This window comes from Oryza brachyantha, chromosome 9, assembly GCF_000231095.2.
Source record: "Oryza brachyantha chromosome 9, ObraRS2, whole genome shotgun sequence".
Taxonomy (NCBI): Eukaryota; Viridiplantae; Streptophyta; class Magnoliopsida; order Poales; family Poaceae; genus Oryza; species Oryza brachyantha.
This window is the reverse complement of record NC_023171.2, coordinates 10,336,427-10,349,318: the sequence shown is the minus strand read 5'-3', so window position 1 is coordinate 10,349,318 and position 12,892 is coordinate 10,336,427. Positions and strand designations below refer to the sequence as shown.

Below are 12,892 nucleotides of genomic sequence, written 5' to 3'. Positions count from 1 at the left end.
TATCTCATGAAAACACTCCCAGCGTACATAACACATAATCAAAGCTTAGTGACCTAGTGTATCCAAACGTTTAAAGATATGAACTGCCTTCAGACCAAGACAAACAACGTTTGACGACTAACAGAATTTTGCTGAAGCAGCATAAATATCCAGCAGCAACATGGAAGTATCAGAACCAAAAATCGGGGCATGCAACTTGTGATCATTCCTGACATAATATATTCATCTATAGCGATCACGGTCACGCTCGGCTCCTCGTTCCCAGCTCCTCTCATAGCTGTGGTCTCTGCCCCTGTCCCTGCCCCTTTCCTTCTCGCGGTCTCTACTTCGGCTTCGGCGCCGCTCCCTTCCGTGACTGGCTCTATCTCTGTTCCTGTTATCCCGTTCATCGTAGTCATGATCTCTGCCCCGATCTCTGCTCCTTTCCCTGCCTTCTCTTCCAGTGGAACCTAAAAATGATTATGTAAAAATATGATTTTGTACAAGGGAACTTGGCTCTTTGACAGAAAGTAAGTGATTTGTCCAGCAGTATGTATTTTGCAAGGATTTGAAGTGCACTAGTACAAATTGTAATGTAGGTGTAGTTTTGAACCTTTCTTATGTGATATGTCAATAAGAACCGAAAATGTCTAGTCCTCTATCCTAATCATTTTACCAAGAACATGTCATAGTAGACTATACAACAACCTAACAGACTTAATTTAATGAAAAAGATCTGAAATCAGAGCATGTAATACCACGTTGCTCAACCTCCCATCCAGCACGTCCAGAACCAGGAAGAGATGGTGCACTTTCAGTTTGCTGTGTTTTAGCACGGAATTTCTTTTTGAGGTTGCCAAATTCATCATACATCTCCCCATCGTCCTACAACAAGAGCAACATTTAGATGGAAACTCAAGACTTGACAAATGGAGCATCAAATAACACATCCCACCTCTTCAGCCTCTTTGCGGCGCCTTTTAACTTCCTCTAATTCTTCTTCATCAAGTTCTTTATACCCACCTGCACGGCCACCTCTGCAAAAAAAAAATGTAATTGGTAAGAAAAGCCTCATTACAAAGACTTGCATTTTATGTAAAATAATTATGTGTCGCTTTCATGCCCAATGTAACTACATGTACTTCTCAATTGAATATACCTATTTATACAATTTCATGTTAAATTTTCCATATTTGAATGTAGAGAGTAACAAAAAGGAGATTAGTCTTCCCTTTTTATGTTTCTTCTGACATACTAAAGTGTGAAGTTGAATTTAAAAGATGCTAAATTATTGATACATCAGAATATTATACTGATTATGCCCCAACAGAAGCTGTGATGCATAATTACAATACAAGGGTGGGTTGCACCTGATAATTCCCTACACCCTAGTTAATTACAATAACATACTGTAGTGCTTTGCTTTACATAAATTGCTAAGTATGATTCACACCAAATGATATGTGCAAAACTGCAAATATTTCTTTCAACTTTCCAACTGACATGGCGATGGATACATCACATACAGGTTGTGCATACATCTTACCTCACACCACCTTCATTGTGACCTGGCTTGGTGGTATTACAGATATTACATTTCATCCGCTTTGCCCAATTAATATTACCACACCTGGAAGACAATAAATCAAGTACCATCACATATTATAATACAGTACAATGTATACAAACCATTGTGCTATTTTAAGACTGCTGATTTAATAATATATAATAAAGTACTAGAATCAAATAGGACCGACACACTAACATGTCATCATCCTAATGAAGTAAAAATATACTTGTGTTAACAGAAAGAACCTCAGATTACAATAATACATGATAACCATACATATTGCAAAAGAAAAATTCAAGAAATAAAATTTAAGACGATAGAATTACAGCACCTACGAAATTAAATTGTCAGAATACCTATTATTACCAACGTTGAAGTGTTTCTCTAAAATTGATGGCTCGTTTGTTTTGGAGGGAAAACAAAGGATTTAGATTCCTAATGAATAATTCCTATGAGTGTCATTCGGTTTGTAGAATGAAGTATAGGAAAACCAAAGGAAATTTTCCTTTACTACAGGTTGTAGAGAGAAAACATAGGAAATTTTACAGGAAAAATTCTATGGACTGAAATGTGCATGCATTCCTATTCCTTCACTTTTTCTATTCCTATGGGTTAAGATTCCTCTGACCAAATAAGCCTTGAATTACACCTACAAAGTTAAATTGTCATAATAGCTATGATAAACAACATTTAAGTGTTTCTCCAAAATTGCTGCATAGACACAGGATAAAAATAATATTGAAGTTTTCAACAGCCCAAACTGGATTCATGGGGCAGACAGGCAACTACTGATAACAAATATGAATAACAGAAGGACAGAACAAGAGGCCATAAAACAGCGAATTTTTGTGGGCGTTCTTACATTGGGCATGGCCAATCATTTGGACCAAAAAGTCCAGGAGGACCCCCAACAGCAGCAGCCCCAGCACGACTGCCTCCTTTCGCATCATCACTTCCACGGCCTCTACCCCTACCACCACCACCAGCACTTGATCCACTAACACCAGCAGGGCGAGCAGCTCCACAGCGATTACAGACACCACGAAAGGCAAAATTTACATTGCCACAACTGGGAGAAACAGCAATAACAGAAAGGATTTGAACACACTGTGAAGACCATACCACGATACTAGTCAGCAAGAGAAATAAAGTGACAGGTAAGTTGCTCACCAATCAAAACAGACCTTGTATTTGGGCACAGCCAATCCCCATCTTGCTGCCAAGCCTTTCCTGCACCATCACCACGCCCTCTACCTCTGCCTGCCCCGTTATCCAATTCATCTTGTCCACCAAGGCCAACAGAGTTGTTCAAGCTCGCAGAGTTATCATACATGTCCTTGTTTTTTGACTCGGCTATATGAACCTGAATGTTGCTTCCATGGAAATCTTTGTTATTGAACCATTCTACTGCAGCCAATGCAGCATGTGGATCTTCATATGTGACTGTCGCGTCACCCTTTGGTTCATTGGTAACTTTGTCCCTGTATATCCAGATTTTTGGACGCCCAGTCCTTTTGTCCTTCTATTGGAATCGAAAACAGAACATTACTAATTATCGCAAAACCGAAATAAGAAGGGCGATTCAGTACTTATTTTAAGTGGCTTTAAAAATGTTACCTGGGAAAACCCCATACCTTTAGCAACCCTATGGTGCCAAAATATTCGGCCAGCATGGTCTCATCAGTTCCAGGAGGCAGATTGCACACATACACAGAACCATTTGGGGGGCCTCTCGACATATGCCCAGACATCTCCCACTGATAGCCCAGTTAGAGAAGATTAGTACCATTAGCATAAATTGTATTGCTGAATCCTGATGCAATATCACTACAATATTACTAATAATCAACACTGAACTAGAGTACTGGGCATAACTGTAGTGCAAACCAGTGACGGATCTAACGTGTGAGGAAATGGGGGCTCAGCTGAACCCCCAAACTTTTTGCAAACAGTGGCGGATCTAACGCGGGACATGGGGGCTCAGCTGAACCCCCCAAACTTTTGGGGAACAAAAACGTTATTAGTATTAAGATTTAAGGCAAATTAAGAGAGAAACTTCCAGATCTTGAGTTGAACCTAGGGTTCATACAGATTCCAGAAAAAAAAAGTGCGCGGATTGAGAGAGATGAGAAAGAGGATACGGATGGATGGATGGACGGACGGGCGCTCACCGGTGAGCGGAAACAGAAGGACGACGGCGCCCCTTCTCGCCGAAGATCGGAGCTGGCGGCGGGCGGGCGGGCGGGCGGGCGGGCGGGCGAACTCGCGCCGCAGGAGGAAACGAAACGAACGACGGGTTTTCTCTCTCTCTCTCTCTCTCTTGTTTTTTCTTTTTTCTTTTTATCTTGTGAGGGGATGGTAAATATACTCGAGTGAGAGAGAGCCAGCTAGGGATGCACATGGGCCGGGCCGGGTCGACCAAAGGTCTGACCCACGGTGGTCAGAGCTGTTATTTGTGTGGGAAAAGTTCAATTTAAGCCCCTCAAACGGCTGATTCGTACAGTTCTATAGATGTTTAAGAGGGTCTTACCCGTTTTCTCATGGGAAATTCTCCTATCAGGAAACGGGAATGATTTTAATTGTTCTCCATAGAGAACTAAATTAAGGAAAACATGCACTTGTTGGGCCTCGTGGAGGCGATTATGGTCCTTAGTCCCTGTCCTCGTCCCTGTGGAGACCTGATTATATATGAGTTTTACGTTTAATTTTTTTATGCCATGTGATTATATTCATTGTTATATTTAATAAATAAAAATCTTGAATATATGTTCATTCATTGATATAAAATATGAATCATATATGATTTGAGATGTATACTATATTGTTTAAACGGGGATGAGAAAACTACGAGTATTAAATTTCCCGTGCGGGGATAGGTATGTGAAAATTCCTTACCCATTGCAATTAGCGGAGAAGACCGAAAAAATTCTACCTCATGGGAACGGGTATGGTAACGTAAAACCCATGTTGTATTTCATGTTGCCATCTCACAGTTTAACCGCAAGGCATATAACGACACCTCCAGAGCTCTAACAATTAAAACTACGGAAGTAACTCCCTCTGCTACTTTAGTCTCCACGTGGCAGCCCAGTTATCGAAGTAATTAAAAATAGGTGTGGAACCCACATGTATGCGGGAGGGGAAAACTTATGGGGCCTACACGTCATCCGGTATCTTTTGGCTTCTTCTCCACCTAGTTTCCAAATCGATCTAGCAGAGAAAGTCAAAGCAAACTGAAAAGGTGACGGAAGTAGTGAAGACGCGATATCTGGTGTGGGAGAAGCAGGCAAGCCACATTGGAGAAAGAAGGGATGAGTGGAGAGAGGGGGGGAGATACCAACGTGTCTCAATTGTTATGTGTTTTTTTTTCCAATGTATCGTTATAAGTGGTCCACCATATTTTCTTATTATTTTAAAAATCCAGAAAGCCTAAATATTTAACTTTACTGTTGAGAAAATAAATCAAACTTGGACGGTAGCTGAGCGAGGCAAAAATAGGCCTTTTCCCGGGTGGTACCACGTACTACCAATCAACAGAGAGTAGGGCCGCCTTCGTTTGCTCCCCTTAGGTAACTTAACACGTTTTCCACGTGCACGCTTTCCAAACTGCTAAAAATGATATATCTTTTGCAAAGATTTTTTATAGGAAAGTTGTTTTAAAAAATTATATTAATCTATTTTATTTTTTAAAATAATTAATAATTAATTAATCAGGTACTAATCTATTTTTTCGTTTTTCGCGCTGGACTAAGTTAACTTGTCTCCTCCACGACCGAACGCGGCCTAGGTCACTCACTATGCAAGTATGCAACGGCCTAGCTAGCCAAGGCCGGAGACGCCGATCGATCCATCCGCTCTGCATGCACTGGAATGCCGCGCGCTCCGTCGGTTCCGTCCGCGTCTCCATCGGCGTCCGTCGATCCGCCTAGCCTCCGCTCCCGATCTGACGAACGCGCGAGCCACCGACGGACGGACGGAGGGATCGATGCGCGTCGCAGTTAGCGGCTGTCTCCGTCCGGCCGTCGACGCTGGGGAGCTCGTCATTTACTTCTCTTCGGTCCGGCCGGCCGGTTGCCTGCCCTCCACCGGACGAGCACAGACAGCGACGCCGCCGAGAGCTTGCAGCTCAGTCCTAGCTAGCCACTGCTTCCATGAATTCCATAGTTTCTAACGAGTGGCTAAATCAATAGTAGTAATTTACTCATCGATGCGTTCATTTCAAAATTCTGCAGCGTTATCTTTTCGTGCGCTTCTGTTTGTACTTATAGCACAATAGCATAGACTTTAAATTTACAACATTAAATTTAAAGTTGATTTTTAGATTTTTATTATAGTTTATTTTTCAGACTTGAATTTTACATCGCTAAACACGTATATAAAAGTTTTACTTACATATTATTTTTTATTTGCAAATATTCTGTTTGGCTTTAAGCCAAAAGATCATCCCTCGTCTCGATTTCAATTCGGTGATGCATGTATGCGGGATCGTTGTGACGAGATCGAGGACACACCATGAGCAGCGAGCACGATTAATTACACAAGCAGCTAATGGAACGCTACGAGCGTTTCTGTCAGTGTAATGTACTGCGCCTATCGATCTTTTGGCGGTGCATTTTCAGAGGTTTCTTCTTGGTGCATATGCATGCATGCGTCCTCTTCTCTTCTTTGTGTGACAACTCACAAGGTAACCACACAAAAATGAGGGGGTACATATGCCATCGATTCAGGTAGGTATAACCAACAGCACGCACCGCGGCCGGGCTACAGCAGTGTCACTTTCGAGCACGGCCATCCTGTCCAGATCATGCTCCAGCCTCCAGACTCCAGAGCATACAGATCAGCCGTCCCTGTCGCCGCTAGATCCATGATGAATGATACAACCAGCACCACTTCGAATCTTCCTCTACATCTCTCCATGCAAAAAGTATGTGCAGCGATATGATCGCTCATAGTATCTCTCACGTACAGTACGTACGCGGATTAATTCAGAAGTAAATTATATAAATACGGATATTAAAAGTTGCAATCATGTATAGTTATATATGCTCCTGTTCGTTCGTAGAACTAGCGAGATCAATAATCGTCGAGCTGAAACTCTCTCTCCCAGTTGAAGTGGGAATATCCAGCTCTGCACCGAGCTGAGTGTTCGTGCCCAATCGTGGAGCTCTTTAAAAAAAATTCAGGCACAGGCTGTGTTGCCAGGGCATGCACGGCCACGAGTAGACATGAACCGCTCTGCCCATATCGATCGATCGGTGCTAATGGCGAGATCGATCCGGACGTACTCCATCTTAAACAAGGGCATGTTCGGTGATCTATGTGTCCTACATTTCCATGGCGCGCCGTACTGTACAGCACGAAGATTATTCCATCTCTGGTGCTTATCTTTCGGCTTATTAAAGGAATAAACGAAATGACATATTTGTAAACAATAAATAATTTATGAATAAAATTTGTATATATATATATATATATATATATATGTGTGTTTTTAGCAAAAGTAAGAGTTTTAAATATATATGAAAATTCAAATGCTGGCTTAAACGGTTAAACACAAGTATAAGTGGAAAAGACGAGCGTGTCTGATGAGATGATGCGGTGCCAGTATTTAGGATAGGATAAGATATATATGTTGATTGCAACTTCGACGAAACTGAACTGCAAGTATTATATACACGTACATCTATATATACTTCGTACATATCACTGACAAATTTTTCGACCACTATATATAATGGAAGCCATATATATGATTAGTGTGGGGTAGTAGTACTTAATTAGCACGAGGGCCATGGACTGATCGATGCTAACGAAGGCTTACTGACAAAGCATTCCCTGCCCCAAACTCCCTACTAACAAGTACTTTCATCACTATTTTCCTGCCAATGGTCATAAACTCATAATGGACATTTTTAATTGTTTTCAAACGGCTCATCCATCATGGTCATCATCCTCTCAACCCCTTTGGGACAGTGAGCTGCTGGTCGAGTGCATAAAAAACCAGTGCTTCCGGTAGAAGTTACACACACATATACCGGTTCAAAAGTTTATGAAAAGATTGCCAAGACAATGAAATGCTCATGGTCACGGAGAAGGAATATTGGTCGGTGGAGCCGCTAGTGATGCACTAACCAATGGGACTGCCTATATATTCGTCATCAAATTTTCTTTCAAAAATTTGATTGATGTAAATTTAATAAATTGCACTGCAAATTTTATGAAACCAGAGTGTAACTTTAATTTATGTAACTTCCAAAAAACAATGTTACTGTGATCCTTTTCTTATGTAGTACAAAATAATTATACTACATTTACATCCGTCAAATTTTTAGAAGAAAATTCGATGTCAAATGTACAGCGACCGCTAGCCAATTGAGGGCGGTTGGTACTGAGCATCCTCATGTATATATATTACTCGGTTTAAAAAAAATTATATATATATTACACCTAACCATGCATGGAACTTTGATGGTTTGTTTGGTGAACAATGTATTCAATTTGGCCCAGCTAGGTTAACATAACATGTACTCCCTCCGTCCCAAAACAAATCAACTTTTCAGTTTTTAGATACAATGTTTAACTCTTCGTCTTATTTAAAAAATTATGATTAATAATTATATTTTAATTAGATGATAAAACATGAATAGTACTTTATGTGTGACTATTTTTTAAAAAAAATTAAAAAATTTTCAAATAAGATGGATGGTCAAATGCTCGACATAAAAATCGAAAAATTGGTTTTGTTATGAAGAGATTTTTCAAATAATAAATCGTTTTTCAGCATGTACAATGGAATAAAATTTCACATATTCTTGACAGCCCAATGGGAGTTTCCTTCGTTGCTTCTGAACAACAATTGAACAGAATTGCAGGACATTTCTCAAGAAAACAAAATCTACAGCTTCCAACCATTTCTGAACTAGTACAGTGGCTGCGTTCGTTATACCATATTTTTCTCAGATTTTTTCTTAGCTTTTACATGCACGTTTTTCAAACTACTAAATGATGTATTTTTTTTAAAAAAACTTATATACAAAAGTTCATTATCATACCTTTTAAAATAGATTTTAAGCTCCATAGTAGTTAATTTTATTATTTAAATTATTAAATAGTTATAAAAAGATATTTTTTATCGTTCATCTTTCACTCACGAAAAAATGTAACCAAAGTACGGTAAAAAATAAGCAAACAGATGGTTCTTGTAGCTAAGCTTGCAGGAAGTATTCCCTGCACCAGCTTCAATACTTCCAACCATTTCCATGATTATTGAACCGAACAAATGCTTATAAAAATATAATTAATTAAAAAAATAAAAATTAACTACTAAAATGACTCAAAAGAGATCTTTTGATCTTAATTTAGTCAATAAATAATCTAGGAATGGTTATATTTTGAAACATAGTCAATATTATATTGTTCGGACAGTTTTAGTCCATTACCTTTTCCACGATCACATGATCCACTGACTTTATTGTACTTTGAATATTATAGTATACAAATTCAGTACAAACATAATAAAACAACGGATGATACATAAGAAATGCAGATAGACATTTCACATTGTTTGCACAAACTTTTAAGGGTCTTTTGCAACTCTTTTTTTTCTTTTTTTTTTTGATAAATTTATCACTATTTGTGAACTAACAAGCTGCCCTCTGAGGGATGGCGCGGTTCGTCGCGAGGCTCGTCGTGCCGTACACCGGCAGCTCGTCGCCGTCGGCGCCACGGAGGCTCTCCAGCTCGAAGAGATCGGAGCTCGCGTCGCTGCCGTCCTCGTCCTCCTCCACATCGGCCAGGCCTCTCACCAGCTCCTCGACCCTGCGCCGCACCAGCGACGGCGTCTCGGCGCCGGGGCAGAACCTTACGGACCTCCGCTCCGACGCTCTCGTGCTGGACGACGTCGCCGACATGCACGGTGGCTGCGGAACCGGCGGCGATGCCTGCGGTAGAGGGACGGGCGTTGGAGTCTTGGGCTTTCTTGGGAGGCGCGACGAGGTGAAGAGCGCCCTGACGACGCACGCGAACGTGGCCGGCGACGACGCGGACGACGACGGTGGTGACGGCGGCGCTGTCCCTCTTGGCCGCAGCCTTGCTCCGGGGAAACACGGCCGGCTCTTCTTCTTCTTCGCTTTGGTGCTAGGTGGCGCCGCCGCGGCGACGTCGGCGTCGACGTCGACGTCCTCCGGCTGCCGCGGCGGAGGCTGGGTGCTGTGGCGTCTCCGATGCGTGGTCGACTCCGTGTCAGTGGTCGACGCGGACGAGCAGGTGAAGCTGTAGCTGGACGACGCGTCGGACGACGAGGTGGTCGACGAGGCGTACCCCGAGTGCCGCGGGCGAGAGGCCGCCCCCGCCGACGACTCGCGACGGCTCCGGCCCGCGCCGGCCGCCTGCTTCGACTTGGCCCACCAGAACTGCGGCGGCACGGCTGTCTTCGTCTCCTCCTCCGACCGGCGCCTTGTGACATCGGCAACACCTACGCCATCCCCATCCCCATCGCCATCGCCACCGCCACCCGCTCCCTCATCAAGAGAGCGGTAGATCGCATCGAGGAGCGACGCCGAGAACGACCCGCCGGCACCGCCCTCCCCTCGCGCCCTCCGCGGCGGCGCCAGCGGCGGCGGAGGCGTGTTCTTGCCGTGGCATTGCTGCCGCTCCATACCAAACAAACAAAAAGCCCAATCAAAATTCTCCGAGCTGAGCTCACCAAATGGCGCGCGCGATCGACGAGATCGAGGGCGAGACGTGCGCGCGGAGGTAGATGGTTAATATAAGAAGCTCGCTGCTGCCGCTGCAGCCTGCAGGGGAGTGGAGAGGTGGTGGCGGCGAAGCTGCCGTAGCGGCATGCGTTGGCATGTGTGTGCTTCCGTGGATATCACTCGTCACCAACTCGTCGCAGAATTATTAGCTTTGAGATCGCGTCGTTTTCACGGGTGAAGTGAAGAGATGCAATCGACTGACGATCGAGCTTGACCGCAACTCTGTAGCTGGATGTCTGTCAGTGTGTGCCAGAGTCTTGAAGAGCTTCCAGAACTTAGCCACGGGATCTACTTTATCTATAGTCAATCTAATAGTCAATTCATACAATAGTTACCTACAAAATATTAATACATGGTTCCACATATCATACACATACTACGTCTTGGAACCAGTGCTACAGCTGGCTACAAATTATTAGTAGCTCACTACTCTTCTCTCTCCTCTCTTATCTTTTTAAAATATATTTACAGCTGGTTTATAGCTTGCTATTGTATCTTCTCAAAGAGAAAGTTCAATAATATAGCCAACTACTAGCTCCAAATCATCTATAGTCAATCTAATAGCTAATTCATACAATAGTTATCTATAAAGCCTTAATACATGGCCCCACATGTTATACACATAAGCTCGTAATGCAGCTGTCTATAAATTAGTAGCTTATAACTTTTCTCTCTCCTCTATTATATTTTTTAAATATGTTTATAGCTGACTTATACCTGCTCTAAGTGAACAGTGAAGTGGTCCTGCCCACCGGCCCCTGACCAGCTCAGCTTGCCGGATTGTGTTCTTGACTGACAAATTTTGCAGGGTCCCGGTTGGTGATGGTCTACGGCTGTGTCCATATGCTAATGTTTCCAACTTATTAGTAATATACCGTGCATTGTAACAATTACGTGCAATTGATGATGGGCTCCAGCAGGGCTTGCAATATCGTGATAATTGCCACGATTAGCACAATAATTGGTCATACTCCAAGGGCACGATAACGACAAACTTTAAACTGAAGTTTGGTTTAGTAAATATCATGATAGTTCAATTTCTTTACAATAATTTGGAAAAAAAATTCAAAAGAAGTCATGGTAACATCTCACGATAATCATAACATATATCCTGATAATCGTGACATATCGCACGGCTTTCACATAAAATCACAATTATTGATATTACGAAAACTACCACGATTATCGTCTCAGATACCGCAATTATCGTTTTTACCAAAACTGTGAAAATAATGACTACCTACCGCGCGATAATCACTCCCTACCATGCGGTTTGGCTCTAAAGACCGTGACGATTTTATTCAAAAAATTTGAATAAAAATTTATGTAGTTTTTACGTGATTATCACTGATAATGGTGATATTCATGGCACGCGATTTCCGCTTATGAAATGATAAGTGAAGCCCTAGACTACATAGGCTCATAGAGAAAAAATGTCCCTACAATTGATGATGGACTACATAAGACCTTGAATAAAGAAACATTTTTCTTAACGAAACCACTCGATTTTTTTCTAGTTTTTTTTAAGTGGTGGTCTTTTCACGACATGGATGGGAAGGAGGACGGATCGCACTTTTAAGTAGCAAATATATTCACTTGTTTTGTGTGTGTTTTACCAAGCTGCTAAACGACACATGTTTGAGAAAAAAAATCAATAGAAACATTGCTCTAAAAATCATATTAATTTATTTTTTAATTTAAGTAATATTTAATTATGTTGATTTGTCGCTCTTTTTTTTAATTCATCAGGGAACTCCTCTGAAATAAATATGTTTTTTGGTTGATTAAAGATGAAAGATTATTTGATTTTCTGATAGCTATTTAATAGTATAAACGATAAAGTTAACTACTATACAATTGAAAATCTATCCTATAAAGATGAGATGATGAACTTTTATAAATAAAGCATACAGACCTAGAAAATAATACGCAGCCTTGGCACGTTCTAATGTTGCAGTTGGCAACTTTCAGCTGTCCATATCAGACCATTTGGAGAGGTAATAGTAATGGGCCCTTTTTGGGAGTTTCTAGCAGGTAGACATTCTCCTATAATCGTTAGTTTTCTTAAATAGTCGAGATTCTCATCTGGTTTTAACAACACAACCTGTAGTTACACAGTCCAGACAAGCAAACCTAGTTTATTTCAATATTCTCATCAGTTGCTTATTATAATCTCAGGTTATGTACAAAAGACATTTATTAACTGACTCTCTTCGTTATCACGTAAGTAAATATGATGATATAGAGAAAAGAAATGAAAGATAAGAGAAAAGTTATTATTATGTATGATGACTGCTCAGAGTGGACTCTTATCATTTATTGAAAAAAATTTATTGCATTGGATAGATAAAAACTAAAAACGTAATGAAAATATTTTGTTGTATTGACTAAAAGACCATATATGACTCTACTTTTATAGATGCTCATATAGAATGAGTTCTTGTTGCTGATATAGATTTAAAAAAACAACTCTAAGCTCTACGGTTCAACCTTCGAGCCTTTTGAACCTACTCTTAGGTCCTGTTTGGGGGAGTTGCAGCTTTTCCCAAAAGCTGCTTCTGCCAGAAACTGCCCCAAAAGATTCACA

General features: G+C 41.4%; 2 protein-coding genes across 3 annotated transcripts; both read right to left on the bottom strand.

Moving 5' to 3' along the window:
* Positions 1-3,788, bottom strand: LOC102703241 (transcription initiation factor TFIID subunit 15). 2 transcript variants are annotated; one of them, XM_006660604.3, is made up of 8 exons: positions 3,721-3,788; positions 3,184-3,306; positions 2,734-3,071; positions 2,412-2,618; positions 1,526-1,609; positions 935-1,016; positions 738-864; positions 1-449 (listed from the first exon to the last, which is right to left on the bottom strand). In XM_006660604.3, exons 2-8 carry the CDS (start codon positions 3,298-3,300, stop codon positions 223-225), a joined length of 1,182 nt encoding a protein of 393 aa, XP_006660667.1. In that variant the 5' UTR covers positions 3,301-3,306; positions 3,721-3,788; the 3' UTR covers positions 1-222. The 2 variants fall into 2 exon arrangements, with proteins under 2 accessions (XP_006660667.1, XP_006660668.1); XM_006660605.1 differs by lacking the exon at positions 3,721-3,788 and having other exon boundaries at positions 3,167-3,306.
* A 5,182-nt stretch (positions 3,789-8,970) lies between these two features.
* On the bottom strand, positions 8,971-10,442 carry LOC102699622 (protein BIG GRAIN 1-like). The gene has a single exon (XM_006661222.3). The coding sequence runs from the start codon at positions 10,204-10,206 to the stop codon at positions 9,190-9,192; it is 1,017 nt and encodes a 338-aa protein (XP_006661285.2). The 5' UTR covers positions 10,207-10,442; the 3' UTR covers positions 8,971-9,189.
* Positions 10,443-12,892: the final 2,450 nt, after the last annotated feature.

Bases quoted from the DNA above. Each gene is read 5' to 3' on its own strand.
- LOC102703241 (XM_006660604.3), bottom strand. From the start codon at position 3,300: ATGTCTGGGCATATGTCGAGAGGCCCCCCAAATGGTTCTGTGTATGTG. The intron at 2,619-2,733 runs GTCTGTTTTGAT...TGTTTCTCCCAG, and splicing joins TGGCTGTGCCCAAATACAAG to TTGTGGCAATGTAAATTTTG. The intron at 450-737 runs GTATTACATGCT...AATCATTTTTAG, and splicing joins ATGGGAGGTTGAGCAACGTG to GTTCCACTGGAAGAGAAGGC.
- LOC102699622 (XM_006661222.3), bottom strand. From the start codon at position 10,206: ATGGAGCGGCAGCAATGCCACGGCAAGAACACGCCTCCGCCGCCGCTG.